The sequence below is a fragment of the Martes martes genome (assembly GCF_963455335.1).
Source record: "Martes martes genome assembly, chromosome: 17".
Taxonomy (NCBI): Eukaryota; Metazoa; Chordata; class Mammalia; order Carnivora; family Mustelidae; genus Martes; species Martes martes.
The window spans coordinates 40,805,185-40,820,958 of record NC_137905.1 but is presented as its reverse complement, the minus strand read 5'-3'; the positions used below and the strand labels follow the sequence as shown (position 1 = coordinate 40,820,958).

Genomic DNA, 15,774 nt, shown 5'->3' with positions numbered 1-15,774 from the left:
CGTCGTCCCGGGCCTGACCTCCGGCCGTGGTAGAGCACATCTGGCCCATCCCAGCAGGGAGAAGGACACCGCCCTCTGCTCAGAGGGCCCTTGGTGCTGGAACAGAGCCATTGGCGGAGTTTTCACTCACACCCTGGGGCCCAGGAGAGCTGGGTGGTGTGTCTTGGCCCACCTTGCCCCCCGGGTGGGTGCCTCCATCCCAAGGCCCCTGCCCAGCTCCCGTGAACAGTGCTGGGGCCGAGAAGTCCCAGGAGGGTCTGTGGGGATGCTCAGGTGGAGGCCAGGTGGTGAGTCAGGGCCTGGGGACATCTCTGCCCCTCCCCCATTCTCCAAGTGAGGCCCCCCGCTGGGCATCCAGATGCTGGCCATCAGAGGCTGGGAGGACAGGGGAGTGTGTACGGGTCCCTTCGGGCTTCCCTGCTCTGTGGTCAGAGGTCTCCTGAGCGAGCGAGCATCGTGAGGACACAGCAGCAAGGGGAGGCCCTGTACTGCTGGTGCACCAGCGATGTGGCAAGGTGGCTGGGGCTCGGCACCCTGACACCCCTGGGGCCCAGCAGGCTGCCCCTGAGCCCTGTGGGCAAGGGTCCGGGGCAGGGGGCTTCCCAGCCTCACAGCCTCCTCTCCCCGCAGCCTGTTTGACATGGGTGGAGAGTATTACTGTTTCTCCTCTGACATCACGTGCTCCTTCCCCGCCAACGGCAAGTTCACCGCAGATCAGAAGGCCATCTATGAGGCGGTGCTGCGGAGCTGCCGAGCCGTCATGAGCGCCATGAAGCCAGGTGAGGACGCTGGTGGCCATGGGATAGGCCCTCGATAGCCTGAATCCGTCCCCCTTCACGGGCTAAAGCGGCTGAGATGCCCCATGGTGTCTGAGCCCCAGGAGCAGCGCTGGGAGAGGGGTTGACCACCAAGGAGGGACAAGGCTGGGAATTGGGGAGCTTGGCCCGAAGTCACCCTGCACCCCATCGGATGCCCTCCGCCAGCAGGAATCCCTGCGAGCAGGGGCCCCTGGGGTGTCAGCGTGTCCCCTCTCCTGTCCCAGAGCAGGGTCCCCTCCAGAGAGAGCTTGACTGGCAGATGCCAACACCGGCATTTGGCTGGGTGTTGGGGTGCCTGTTTTTTCGGGCTGCCTCTGGTCTTGCGGCGCTCGGGGAATGGTGGGTGGCTGCCGCAGGGCCCTCCGGGGGCCTGGCCATGACATCCTCAAAGGCTGGGATCCGAGCTTGTTCTGAAATCAGGGACCGTGCGGTCAGCCCGGCATCCCTTCATAGAGCCCTTCCTTAGGAAAGGAAGGTCCCCAGACTGGCCTCTTGAGCCTGGGGGTTTTGTGTTGGCTAAAGAACCCCGGGGCCCCCAGGCCAGGTGTTGGGAGGACTCACAGCCTCAGTCAGGAGGCCAGGTTTGAGAGGGTGTCAGTTTGAGAGGCACCCTGAGCAGCCTTTCCAGGTGGCCCCCGTCTGGCCACCGGGCCCCCAGCCGAGGCCCGGGAGCCGTGGAGCCATACTGGTGGACCCAGGCCCCTCCCAGCACCCTCACTGGTCCAGGCAGAGCTTGGCGGTCAGGGGAGTCCCAGGCTGGGGAACTCAGCCCCCAAGGGAAGACAAGAATGGAAAACCTGCAAGTTAAACCCCTGCTGGGGTGACAAGGTGACAGGACTTGTGTGGTTTGGTGGCTGCAGAAGGAAAGGGGATCTTGTGTTCACCACTTAAGAAGCCTAGTCAGCCCGGGAGCACAAACACAGGGAACCTTCCAGACGCTTGCTGCATGGAGTTAAAAGAGCATGGGATGGGGTGGCCAGTTCCCCTGTGGGGGAGGTGCAGGAAGGGCGCTGGAAGGAGTGGGCTGGGGGCCCCCCCGCGGGCAGCGGGAGAGGGGGTCTGACCTTTTAACCCAGGAGGCATCCCCTGTTCCCAGTGAAGTCCTGCCTGGAGACACCGTCTCCAGTCACCTGGGGCCGTGACCCTCCCTGCTCTCTTCGCTCTCTCTATGCCACTAGCCCAGTGCTGTGGGGCGCTCCCTAGTGTCTCCCTTCACCCCTTGGCCGGCAGCAGGAGCAGTTGTGAATTTAGAAGTTCTGGAGTCCAGGCCAATGGCTGGAAGGCCTGGCACCCTCGCCCTCTGAGGTCGGAGCCAGGATCTACTGTCTGTGAGCCCGTGAGGGGCCCTGTGGCCCGACCCTCCATGCTGGGTCCCTCGAGGAGGTGGTGGGGGTGGGCTGCAGCTCAGTGAGGGAGGGCTGGCGGGCAACCAGGTCCACACTAGAGAGCCAGGCAGGCAGAGTCAGGCCAACCTGTGCCTGGTGCTGGGGAGGGAGGGCAAGGGTTGGAGGGATGGCAGGCGGAGCTTCAGAAAGCCGGTCTCTTTGTTCAGCTCAGAGCTCCAGGGTTCAGGCCCCTGGTCCTGCTTGGCCTCTGCCTGGGGCTGAGACAGGGGTGAGGGCCCAGGCTGGCCTACCCCGACCTGCCCACCCATCCACAGCAAAGTCTGCTGGGACGTGGGTAGCTCTTCCCCAGCCACTGTCCTGGCCAACTGACAGGGCAGCCCTGATCCTGCCCAGAGAGTGGCCAGCCCACAGGTTTGTCCGCAGGGCCCCGGTTACCCTGAGAAAGGCCTGGTGCTCTAACCCCATACTCCCCTGGGCACCTTGGTCCCATAAGGCTGCCTGGCCGTGTCACTCTCAGGGTAGGCAGAAGGCCTCAGGCCGGGCCAGGCTGGGCTCAGCTGAGCCCGTCTCCACACACCGCGTGAGGGGGCCCTCCCCCAGCACACAGTGGGGCGCAGGCCGGGCCTGTGCTGGGGCCTTAGCTTCCTCTCCTACCAGGGCTGGGGATTGTGATGCGCTGACCACCCCACTGGCAGTTCCCCAGGGCTGACCCTGTTGGGTCCCATGTGGCACCGGTCAAGCAGGGCTGTTCCAGTGGGGACAGGTCACCTCCCCAGAGCTGCAAGGAGGCCGTGGCTAGGTCAGCCCCATGTCCTGTGCTAGCGGAAATGCCCCTGGTTTGTGGGTTCAGCTGCTGGGCCAAGACACATACACACTGAGACTGCACGACTGCTTCCTGCGGCCTCGCAGGGAGCGGTGAGGGGACAGCCGGGGCGCAGCTAGTGCCCAGAGGAGCCACACAGCATGACTGGAGCACACACGGAACCTGGGATCGAGGGGGGCAAGGGGGCGCTCCTCCCTGTCCCCCAGACAGCTAGGGAAGGGCGGCCGAGCTCACAGAGAGGGGCCGCACAGGGTTTGAGGGCGCGGCACCCGGGAGAGCGCCACCGCCACGCCTGCCCGCCCCGCAGGAGGGGCCTCGTGCTGCCTTCTGGCATCGAGCTCTCCCTGGGTTCTGTGTCAGGCCCGGCGGGCCCACCCGGGACAGACCAGTGGGTGTGCCACGGGGACTCCTCGCCCCTGCAAGGGAGGCCTGGGTGATCCCAGCAGGAGCACCTCAGAGTGTCTATGGGCCACCGCCCTGGAGCCATTCTGTAGCCTCTGTGCCTCCCGCCACCTCGGAGCAGTGAGGGCGACTGAAGTCCCCAGGCCCCCCGCAGCCTTGCCTCCCACTTGCCAGACTCTCCTCTCTCTCTGGGCTCACCTAACCACCTTGGCCTCCTGCGCTTAGGCTACAGGCCCCCCCAAACCCCACTTCTGACCCCACACCCCCACCGGGGCCCTGCAGAGGGGGTGTGGAGTGCACCCTGGGCTCAGGGCCCCACCGCTCCTGGGCTGCGAAAGCGGTGGGGGAGTCTCTGTCTATGCACACAAGCCTCCCATCACTCACTCCAGTAAGCAGGTGTGCACAGCTCCCCCTTCTCCCTGCTCTGCAGCGGTTAGGGTCCTGGTCACCTGCATGGCGGGGAGGTGCAGCCAATGTGAGGAGAGAAGGAGGTGCCCCTGTGGCCCGGCCCATGTCTGCCATGGCCTGTGGGTGGGGTGCCTCTGCCAGCTTTGCCTCCTGACAGGCTGGAGTGGCCGCACTCTCCTGGGGCCTCTCCTTAGAGATGGCGACGCATGCAGGGGTGCGGCACACGGAGGTGCAGGGACAGCGCCACGTGGGCTTCCTCTGTGGCAGGAGTCAGGGCAGGGAGGGCTGACTGGTGAGGGCCCCTGTGTGGCCCGGCTGCCCTGAGAGCCCCCTGCTGGCTGTAGGGTGGTGGGCAAGTTCCCACCCTCCCTGGCCGCTTACCTCAGGCTCTTTGCAGGCGGGAGGGGTGGGGGTGTCGCACACAGGCTTCAGGAGCCGGCCATGGCCACGCTCCGCTTAGCACGGAGGCGCCTGCAGTACGGGGCGCACACTGCCCCCTGCCCTTCCTGCAGGGTGAATGGGTCCCCGGAGGTCCTGGCAGCAGATGGGTCTGCGGGGGTCGGTGGCTGGAGGCCCTCAGCCCTGCGCCAGCTTGGCCTACCAGACAGCTAGCTCCCTGCAGCCCACGGGCCTGCCCTGGGACCCGGCCCCGCGCCTTGCTTGCAGCACCCCCAGAGCCTGGCGCACACAGGGTCTCCTGAGGGCCGTTGTCTTTGGATGAAGTGAGCTCTTTGTCTGGATTGTGAGGCTTCAGCTCTGTGGGCCTTGCTGGCCGAGCTCGGGCCTGAGCCCCTGAGGCTGCCGCATTCTGGGCAGGAGGCCTCAGCCACCAAGGCTCCAAGGAGCCAGCCTGGGCCTGGGCCCCATCGGGTGAAGGTGTCGCCTGAGGGGCATCGGGGGCACAGAAGACCAGCTATGACCTGGGGCTGTTCTGGGCACACTCTAGGGCCTGGGCACCAGGGCTCTGGTCCCTCGGAGCCCACAACCAGATAGAGGGTGGGAGGCACAAACCCAGCTGCTAGGCTGGCACCCTGGGGTCTGAGTGCGCAGAGGGGTGGGGGCACACAGATTCCGGGCCCGTGAGGTCACAGCATCGGCTGCAGCCAGGGCTCCTGCTCAGGCCTCCATAGGTCAGGCACAGAGCAGGACCTCCACCTCATGGAGAGGGTCCCTCCTCTCTGAGCGCGTAGGCTTTGACCAGGCCACAGCGGGGCCTATATGCTGTCCTCTGCTGGGAAGAGCTCTGACAGCACAGGAAGGGGCAGTCAGGGAGGGCTTCCTGGAGAAAGCCTTAACAGAGGCCCACAAGAAGAACGGGAGTGAGCATGGGCGGGGAGGGGCTTTGGCGAGCTGGTCCCAGTTAAGGGGCCATTAGGTGGAAGGCACAGGGCAGTGCCAGCACCACCGGGGCCGGGGGCGCAGGGGCGGGTGAGAGGGAGGCCAGGCTGAGGAACTTGGGGTTCCTCAGGGCCCAGCTTCGTGCAGAATGCAGGGGGAACGAGGCATTACAGGAAAGCAGCAGGAGGCCCACAGGGGTCAGGAGTCAGATTCAGGAGATGTCCAGGGCAAAGGCAACAAGCTTCGGTGCTTGCTGGAGGCAGGAGGGCGGGCAGGGCTCCCCAGTGTGCTCCCCAGTACGAGCAGTCTGAGGGGACCACCGGGCCTTCTGGCTGGCTGGCCACATGGGCCCCGAGGTGCCTGCTGGCTGCTGACAGAGGGCTCGGCGGGGGGCGCATCCACTCCTCCAACCTAGCCCAAGGACAGCAACCTTCACACACTTCGGGGCCCCTGCCCTGGCCCAGGGTGTCGTAACCAGCATCCGGGCCAGACACTGGGGCCAAGTTGCTGGAGGTTGAATCACTGTCACAACCCTAACCACACACAGGCAGCAGCCCCCTGCCAGCCACGAGCGCGTGTGCAAGACCGGCCCCGAGGAGCGCAGGCCAGGAGGACGGGAGGCGCCGTGGGGACCGCCTGGGGCCCTCGAGTCCGGCCCCAGGAGGACAGGAGAGGAGCCGAGCTGCCAGCACGGAGTGTGATTTATACCTGACTCCCCGCTCTGCCGAGGCCGCAGCCCACTTGGAAGTTGGCCGGGCTCAACATCAGGCCACTTCCTGGGGCTCCCCTCTAGCCACCCGAAAAGGCCCCCCCCCCAAGAGAAGCGGAGTTGCTGTGGAGCCGGGGTGTCAGCTGCCACCCGGATGCCCTTCCTCTGCCCCAGGGGCCAGGCCAGCCAGGAGCAAGTCTGCAGAACTGCCCCGGGCGCTTTTTGGCCTAGAGCCCCCAGGACAGGAGCAGAACTTCGGGACGAGCCTGCTGTATTCTCCCTTGAACCAGCGTTTGCTAGGCCGGGCCTGGGGTGCCAGGGGAGGCAGCGGCCCTCTGGTCCAGAGACAAGAGAAGCCAGCGGGCAGGCCCGGCTGGGGGACAGGGTGCAGGGAGGGGCGTAACCAGGACCGTGGGAAGGGAGTGCTGGCTGAGCCCCAGGGGTTGAGTCGCAGGCAGGGGGCTGACTCGGGCCTCCGTGTGCTTCTGTGACAGGTGGCCTGGCCTGGGAACGGCGAGGTAGACCCAGTTGGCCTCAGGGAGGAGTGAGGACACAAGGCTCGGGCTGGTGCCCCAGGAGCACGGCCAACATCAAGGGTTGAACCAGCATCTGGGTGGGCCAGTGACAGTCTCAGGGGGCTACTGACCCCTGGTACAGGTCAGAGCCTCTGCAGCTGGCTTTCTACGGCCAGCGTCGCAGCTCTTTGTGACAGAGGCATCTGAGGCTCAGGGAGGCAGGTGAGCTGCTGAGCTGGGATCCAGTGCCCAGCTTTCCATTTGAGGATGCCCAGCCGTCCCAGAACCTCGCACCTGGCTCTGCCTCCAGGGCTTAGAACCGGGCCCTCCACTGTGCGTGCAGGTAAAGCCAGAGCCCGGGATGCCACCGCCTCCATGGCGCCCTGTAGCTCTTGGCAGGTAGAACAGAACAGGACTCAGGAGCTGGTCTCCAAGGAAGCTCTCTCTAGAGATGGGTCTTCTCCTCTCGGCCTCCCTGTGCCTGTGGCCAGGAGGTGGCCACTGCCCCGGGAGTGGGCCTCCCGCTCAGACCCTAGGGAGGCTGGGTCAGCTCTGTGTCTCTCTCCAGCCCAAGGCCCCGACTGTGGGGCCTCTGCCCTCGTGTGGAAGGGCCCACCTGGAGGCCTGGAACCCAGTGCGTGTCTGAGGGGCCATGCCCCATGTCCCGAAGTGGGCTCTCATCTGTCTCTCCCCCTGGATAGAGCCCTTGGGCTACCCCCTGCCAGCCACAGAGTTTCAGAGTCCTGAGCCCAGCCCTGCCCGCCCAGCCCTTGCCAGCACAGGGCCCGGCCAGGCCCCTGATGGTGTGGAATGCCCGGGTGCTCCTCGGCAGCAGCCGTCATCCGTCGTGAGGCACGTGGAGGGTGTGGACGGCAGGGCGTTGTGGGGATGCCTCCTGGGAGCCAGGCTCGCCCCCCACGTGGAGGGGGCCACGAGGGCCGGCCCTGGCCACCTTTCTGGCTGGAGCACTGCACAGGGGTGTGTGCCCCCCACTTGTCTGCCTGGCACGGCACGTGGCTGCTCCAAACTCAGCCCAGTGGGGTGGGGCAGGGAGATTCACCGGCCTCCATCCTTGTGGGGTGCTTAGGCCGAGTGCCCAGTGCCTCAGAGTGAGGCTGAAGGTGGGGACTCCCCAGCCCCATGGGCAGGGCCATTGTGCCCTGGCAACAGCTGAGGCTCTTCGCAGGCGGCTGAGAGCCCTGGGCGGAGCCCCTGGAGCTTGCTCACCCCGAAACTCGGTGCCTGGGGACATGCTCTCCACGGTGACCTTTGCCTCAGAAACATGGGACAAAGATGAGTTTGATCAGGAGTCTGGGGACTGGGTGTCTGGGCTGCCACGGAGATGGTCCACCCCTGCTCGTAGCAGGCAGGGCTGCAGACCCCTGCCAGCCAGGCCGTGCCAGCTGCACCCTCACCCCGGAAACCTTTTTTCCCCACAGTGGCTCCGGGGGTGAATCAGCCCCACTCTGGGGTGTGCAGGGGTGCCCCCCCACAGCCTGACGCTCTGAGCTTGGTGTGGGGCTCCACGAGGCTGCCCCCCATTTGCTGGGGACAGATGCTTTTGTCCTGCTGCTGCTCAGGGAGCTTCCTGGGCTCCCTGGTCCCGGAAGCCCGCACTGGCCGAGGGCAGACGTGGCGTGGGCTGGGGATTAGACCTAAGCTGTGCACCTGGCCGTGGGCAACAGGAGCCTACCCCTGAGGGTGCGATGGAGAGAGAGGAAGGTCTTGAGATCCCCAGTTACTGCAGGGAAAGCCCGGCCTTAGAGCTGGCCCGGGCACGGCACCTGCGCCACCCACTTCCAGCCCTCCCGCCTCGGCTTGCCTGGGGGCTTCGTGGGTCCCACAAACCTTCCCTTGGGGAGCCCCAGCCAGGCAGCCAGTCTCCACAGCTCATCACAGCCTCCTTTGGAGCCACAGGGGTCTGGTGGCCTGACATGCACCGCCTGGCCGACCGCATCCACCTGGAGGAGCTGGCGCGCATTGGTCTCCTGAGCGGCAGCATTGACGCCATGGTCCAGGCCCACCTGGGAGCCGTGTTCATGCCTCACGGGCTCGGCCACTTCCTGGGCATTGATGTGCACGATGTGGGAGGCTACCCCGAGGTAAGTGTGGACACGTGAGTGTGAGTGGCCCTCCCCAGGACTCTGGGAGCCAGCTGGGGTGGAGTAAGACAGGTCAGAGAAAGAGAAATGGGGTCCCAGGGGGCCCCTGGGTGGCTCAGTGGGTTAAAGCCTCTGCCTTCGGATCAGGTCATGATCCCAGAGTCCTGGGATCGAGCCCCACATCAGGCTCTCTGCTCAGCAGGGAGCCTGCTTCCCTTCCTCTCTTTCTGCCTGTCTCTCTGCCTACTTGTGATCTCTGTCTGTCAAGTAAATAAATAAAATCTTAAAAAAAAAAAAAAAAGAAATGGGGTCCCAGAGCACCCCCTGCCCCTCCTCTCCCTTCACCCATTGCTTTGTGCTGGCCCTGGGCTGCTGTGGGCACCAGCAGGGGTAGGGGATAGGGGGCATTCCCAAGAGTGTGCTAGCATGCTGCCTCTGGTGGCCCCCACCTCGGGGCCTGGTGGCAATATATGTGCTCTGCCTGGTGAGCCCCAGGCTATGCACAGGGTGGGGAGCCCCTGCCCTACGGGGTGGTAGATCTCTTGTTCCCACAGAACAGTGGGAACCCCAAAGCTGGGTCTTCGTGATACCACAGCCATCGTGTCCTGCCTCAGGCTTCGCACAGGCCAGGGCGGAGAGGCACTGCCATGAGGCAGCTGACCCAGGTCCCTCCTGGGACAAGCAGAGCCCAGCGCCCCTCACGGGCCTGGCAGCAGCCCCAGCCCAGCACGGCCCCATGGCCTCCTGGTCTGCAGGCCCTCCAGGCTCCCTTAGCAGGGGAGGGAGGCTTCTGTGGGCATTTCCAGACAAGGCTTTCCCCTCCCCTTCCTACCCGCTGATTCTTGAAAGGACCACCCAGAGGGTGCTTTCAGCCAGCCTTGGGGAGGCCCTGCCCGGCAGGTGGCTGCAGCCTTTCCGGGCCCCGGGTGGGTGGGGGTGAGCCTGGCCCTGCCTCCTGGCCCGGAGCCCAAGGTGCAGGGGGCTGATTATGCAATCGGTGCACGCCCTGGGGCCCACCAGCCGGTTAGCCAAGACTAGGCCGGGCCTGTTGGCTGCAGGGTATTTTGAAAGCACGAAGGATGATTTTGGGGGGGGAAGATTGCTCAAGAGAAGCATTATTATTCAATTATTTTTTTCCTCAAGTGTAAACAGTTAAATTTGGAGAAACAAAATCAGTTTTAATTTCCTAATTTCTATCCATCACATTGTGTACAGGGAGCCAAGAGCAGGGCCTTCCAGACATTGTTAACTGAGATTCGTTATTCATTAGTCGCCAGAGCGGCTTTTTTTCCACCAGAGAAAACTGGCAGCAAACTGTTTTATCTTTTCCAGTAAGCAGCCCTTTGTGCTCACAGAGTCTATTCTTTTGACAGATAAACATTGTAGAAAAAATATGGCTTTTCCTATAAAAGTCATTTGTTTTATTTCAGGCCTTCAGACACATCTGGGTCTCCTCCGCCCTGTAACGGCGGAGGCCTCGTCCGGCCCGCTGCCCTGGCGGAAGCTGGTGTGGACGCGGCACGGGCAGGCGCCCCCCACTGCCGCCAGGGCTTAGGGCCTGGAGCTGGAGAGAAGGGAGCGCGGCCTCTCCCCTTGACTCCTGGGAGCCAATGCTCTGAAGGGATAAGGGCTGGTGGGCTGTGGCAGGGGCCCCTTTTTCTCTCCCCTCACCCACAATTGGAGGGCTGGTCCTGAAATTTCCAGAGGACTTGTTTCTGTCCAAGCCTGAGCTGACCGCCCTCCCATAGGCACACCCACAGAGTGGCCCGGCCTGGGCCCACAGTGGCTAAGGGGGAGCGGGGAGACCTGAGCCTACCGGTTTGCTGCCTCTGCCGGGCCCCCGGCTCTGATGACCTTGGGACGGAGGGAAAGGGACAGGCACAGACTTGAGATGGCCGAAGGCCGCTGGCCAGCCCCACAGCATCTCCCCTCTGAGCCCAGGGATGCATCCCTGGCCCTCCGGCCTTGTCCCTGTGGGCAGAAAGTGTCACGGGGTCGGGTGCTACTCCACACAGGCATCTGTGCCAGAAGCACGAGGCCTCAGGGGTCATGGTGCCTTGGTGTCCCCTCCTTTCCTCCTCCCCAGCCCAGCTCACGCCAGGTCAGGGTGGTTGTGCACGAGTTCCTCTGCGTGTCCCGCCATCCCCACCCTCACGGAATCCCGGTCACAGGCTTCCCTGCTGTGCCCAGCTGCGGAGGCCGAGCCAGCCTGTTTCTGGTTACCTTACATGAACCGCTAATTGAAGTCTGATGTTCTTGGCCCCCAAACAGTCAGAAATGACAGCTCTGTCTCCAGCAGCTGGGCGTCCAGGGGAGAGCTGCGAGTGGGGCAGGGCAGGCTCCCAGCCCGACCAGGAAGGCTACTCGCTGCCCACTAGCTCAGGGGCCTGGGCCGGGGGGCAGGTCGGAGCCTCGTCAGAGCCTCAGCCCCAGGGCCATGCACACGGGCTCCGCACACATCCGTGCATGTCCACAACCGCTGGCGCTGGCAGGCCCGCCCTGGGGACAGCACCTGTCCCTCCTCCTGGAAGGCCCCACGGAAAACCTGGGTCTCAGCCAGGGGGAGCGGGACCCAGCACTCCTAGGGCTGGTTTCCACTCAAGCTGCCTGGAAGAAACGATGCAGCATGGGAAGCCTCGAAGCTTCCCTAAGAGCTTTTTGGTTCTGCCGTCCGTCTAGCGGGGACGGGGCCTGGGGGAGGCTGGCCGGCTGGGGCAGCTCGCCCCGGGTCTGTGCACGTGGGGGTCCGTGGGGCTCTGCAGTCATGCTGGGGGTAACAAGGGGCAGGAACCGGCCAAGCCCAGGGGTATCTGCGAGAGGGGAGGGTCTCCGCAGACCCCGGGGCCAGCGCCAGCGCTCCTGGATGCAGGGAGGGCTCGCCTGGCGGGCCTGTGGCCATCCGACTGCCGCCTTGGCACGCAGCCCTCCATCCACGCTGCGGTGCTCTGAGCCCTTCCTCTCCCCACAGGGTGTGGACCGCATCGATGAGCCCGGCCTGCGGAGCCTGCGCACCACACGGCACCTGGAGCCCGGCATGGTGCTCACCGTGGAGCCGGGCATTTACTTCATCGACCACCTCCTGGACGAGGCCCTGGCCGACCCGGCCCGCGCCTGCTTCTTCAACCGCGAGGTCCTGCAGCGCTTCCGGGGATTCGGCGGGGTGAGTGCCCACAGGCCCCGCGTCCGGGCTCCCAGGACACCCGCACGCCCACGCTGCGGCGCGTCACCCCATCCTCTCGAGACAAGAGCCCTGGTGGGAGGGCGGACACTTCACTTCCCCTCTTGAGAAGGATCCGGCCTGTGCCTTCCCGTGGTCTGTCAACAAGACAGATGCAGATTCTATAAAACCCCTGCCCACGCCGGGGCCCCGCCCACCGGGCAAACAGATGGCCCCGGGGGAGGAGCCTGCTTCTCGGCGGCCTCCCGCAGAGGCCTAGAGGCCAGCCCCCTCCATCCCCGGCAGGTCAGACCGCTCCTCAGAAGGGACGCCTCTAACCAGCGGCTGGTCTGACCCTCTAATCTAGTGTGTGAGGCCAGAGCTCAGAAGGAATGAGTGTCTGGTGTTGCTTTTTTTTTTTCTTCTTTTCAGAGTTTTTTTTTTAGATGGTCTGAGTAGGGGCAGGGTCAGAGGTTGGGGGGAATCTCAAGCAGACTTCCTGTTGAGCGTGGAGCCCGACACAGGGCTCGATCCTAGGACCCACGAGATCATGACCTGAGCTGACACCCAAGAGTGAGGCGCTCAACCCACTGAGCCCCCCCAGGCGCCCCCATGAGTGTCTGTCATTGTGACGCAGGTCCGGATCGAGGAGGATGTCGTGGTGACCGCCAGCGGCATGGAACTGCTGACCTGTGTGCCCCGCACGGTGGAGGAGATTGAAGCGTGCATGGCAGGCAGGGACAAGGCCTTCACTCCCTTCTCTGGCCCCAAGTAGAGCCAGCTGGGAGTGCCCAGTGGGACCAGGGACTTAGCCTGCCACCTGTCTTCACAACGGGCAGCTTCCTGCATGGCCCTCGAGCGGCGAGAGAGGGGTGCTCGGAAATCCCATGACTGCGTCCGTGTCTGAGCGTGCTGTTTCCTTGGGGGAGTGGGACTCTTTCTTAATCCTTTGCAAGATCACACCTGAACCTGCTATTACTTTGCTTGAAAGACGGCGGCTTTTAAAGTGCTAATGGAAAAGAATTCTGCTTTTTAGCAGCAACTAAGATGTGTCGTGCTGTCATTTGTATTCTTCTGCTCAGGGAAGATCCATTTCCAGTGTTTTCTCTCAAAAATCAATGCGCAGGGTAGAATCTGCAATAAAAACTTTCCCAAAATGGTCCTTTGTACACGACTTCCTCTCTGTTCTTTCTCGCCCGGCAGCAGAGCCTGGCATGCGCAGCCCTAAAAGCTGCTGGGGCCCAGGGCTGGCGCTACCCTACACGGTGAACCTGTGGAGGAAGAAGCCTTTTCCACGTGGCTTCTGCCTCAAAGCTTGATTTCGGAAGGGGGCAGAATTTTTTGTGGCACTTAAGGCACAGTTCTGTAAAACCTGAGGCTTGCAGGGATGCCTTGTCCTTGGTGCCCTTTCCGTGGGGACGTGCTAGCAAAGCCGACATCCACCCGAACGATACAGCCACCTAGGGCAGCTCCGTGGCAGAGGTGAGCCTTCTCGTGTCTTCCATGTTTGCTGAGACCTTTTGTCTTCCCTAAATGTAACCCCGTGGAACAAACTCCACTCAGGCAGGGAGCGTTCTGGGGCCAGCAAAGCCCGGTCCCCACCGATGGCACAATGCCTATCCTCACCTCTGCTGGCCCAGTCCCCGTTCCACGGCCCTGCCCAGGCCGGAAGCCGGGAAGCTCTGTGCCAAACCGCTCCGGGCCTGTCTCTCCACAGTGCTCTCATCCAGGAGTTTCCGAGCCAAGGTGAAGGGACACCAGAAATGAAACCCCAACAGGTGGTAAACTCTATAGCCCAAGCTAGGCCTTTTGAGATGTCACGGAAGCGTTGAGTACAAACCAATTTCTTCCTGTGGCTCTAGCACAAAAGTGCTTGCAAAGTGACCACATTAAAATGAGACCACCTCGGTTCCAAATCACCATTTATCTTGTTGGCTTCTCAGACTGATCACAGCCATGTTTTCAGGTTTCCTGCAGTGCACAGGCAGTCCCTAAGTTATCTGTGACCTTGAGCGGTTGGCAGTGACGGTCTTGAGTGTCAGGTGTCTCCATTCACCAAGGCTTCTCTGTCCCAGCTGCACCTGAGGGGGACACGTTCTGCCATCCGGGGTTTCAGCTGCCCCCACCCCCTAGAGAAACCCGGTTAAAGTGAGGCCGGCACTCTAAATGGACAGTTTCGTTTGTGGGGAGAAACAGAGCCAGCTGCGTCACATCTTCCCCCTTCCTTTCCTTCAGACACCTCATACCAAAACTGCCTGTTTCACATACGTTTTCTGTGACTGCCAAGCAAGAAGGTCAAACGAGTAAGGGGCAATTCCCAGTAACTACATGTTCTTTGTTGCAGAGGGATGCTGGGAGCATAGGTCTGACTGGTCTTGCCGGGGTCAGGGAGTCAGGAACCCCTCCAGTGGTGCGGGGCACAGGTGGCCGGCAGAGCCCACTCTATCCCGTGTTCTGCGCACAACTCCTCACACCTCCAAACCTCTGCAGAAATGGATACAGCTTCAGAAACACCTCAGAGACCCTTCCAGAAAGCTGAACAGCACTCAAAAAGCCTTTCTGAAACCCTGGATCTGCATATTCATTCACTCAGTAACCAAGCATCTCCTCTGGGCCCGCATAGTTTAAACCCACAGCGCCCCTGCTCTCTGAGCCTGTGGGTTCCCGAGACGCTTCGCCTTGAACAAGCACAAATCTCTTCACGGAAAAGTGCCGTGAAGGAAAGTAACAGGGCTGGCCCTGTCTTGAAAGTCAGGGGGCTGGGCTGCGACAGGAAAAGCAAGACTAGATGAGGCATCGCGACGTGAGCTGTTCGAAGGCGGCCTGGAGTAAAAACAAGCCTGGAAGAGCCTTGCGGCCAAAGCAAAGTAATAGGGGACAGAGGACAGAGGGAAAGCAAGTCCACAGATCAAGGGAGCCACGTATGTATAGGAACCATAAATTCCTATACAATCACAAGGAGACTGGGTTTCCCTCTGGGTGCAGTGGGGAACGAAAGAACGTTCCAGAGAGCAGGCAGTGGTCCAAGGAGACCAAGTCCAGGCAAGAAGAGATGATGGTTCTGTGCGGTGGGGGAGGGAGGGGAGCACATTTCAGGAGTAGAAGGGAAAGGTGGCGGAGTGGGAAGGCCTGGCCAGATGCCCCTTGGCTTCCAAGCCCAGTTCTGCACCCTGCACCCCGGGCCCTCTGGGCACTGCTGCAGAGCTTCCAGGCCCAGAGCTGCGGGAGGAGTGTGTGGGGCAGTAGGAGATGACCCCGGGCTAGCGGTCTCCTCTGAGTACATGCACGGTGCCCACGGGCTCTAGATACTCCTGGGTAGTGACCAAGCAGGTCCAAAAGTGCTTTTGCTGAAAAAGAGCTGTCACCTTCACAAACCATCTCTACAGAAAATTTCCCAAGACAGACTTTACGGGCTTCCAAATTACACCTACTTTGTAAAAACAAAATAGGACGTACTACCCACAGAAATAATTACTGCACTACAATTGCCATTTAGATGCAGTAGGTAGGAACCTATTTCCCAAGACATGAAAATGGCTGAAGGATCACAGAAGAGTATCTAAATGACATCTTCCCTTGAAACACTCAAATCAGCATGGATTCAGTATTGACTCGTTCATTTGTAGAGACACTCTACAGCAACACGTAAATGAAGATGAGGTACATGCTATAAATTGTGCTGCTAGGGGAAAGGCCTTACTTTGACACTGCCATCTACTTCAAAGCCTCAAGAACTCATTTCTCCTGCCACTGTGTGAATGCAGACCACACACCGATTCACGAGGCATCCAAGCAGGTGTGCCAGCCACTGCCTTCTCGACCCTAGTCCAGGCTTCTGGGTTAGAGACCACTGGACAAAGAACAGCCCTGAAGAGGCACTCTATATTCAGAGGAAATGATGTTCCTATCCAATCAGGGAAATCTAGGCTTGGACAAAAGCACCTCTTGCTCCCTGCCCCCCCCACGCCCCCCTCCACCCATCCGTGACCTTCACCCCTGCCCTGGGCTGGGAGCAGGAAAGACGGCTCTTCAGAGCTCCTGGACATCTGGACTACCTCCTCGGTGTACACGAACAGAAAGAAACCCACAAGAAAATACAGTCATTATTCCAAAGTTTTTTTTATTTCAAATTCATTGAAAGAAATAAAATTATATT

The 15,774-nt window shown here is 61.9% G+C and overlaps 1 protein-coding gene across 1 annotated transcript in view; it reads left to right on the top strand.

Annotated features, from left to right (window-relative positions):
• PEPD (peptidase D) overlaps positions 1-12,779 on the top strand; it is a 108,733-nt gene extending 95,954 nt beyond the window's left edge. Inside the window, exons 12-15 of the mRNA XM_080827687.1 lie at positions 631-779; positions 8,277-8,461; positions 11,430-11,621; positions 12,256-12,779. Coding sequence (XP_080683813.1) covers positions 631-779; positions 8,277-8,461; positions 11,430-11,621; positions 12,256-12,393 — 664 coding nt within the window. The 3' untranslated portion in view covers positions 12,394-12,779. The remainder of the gene's footprint in view (positions 1-630; positions 780-8,276; positions 8,462-11,429; positions 11,622-12,255) is intronic.
• The last annotated feature ends 2,995 nt before the right edge of the window (positions 12,780-15,774 follow it).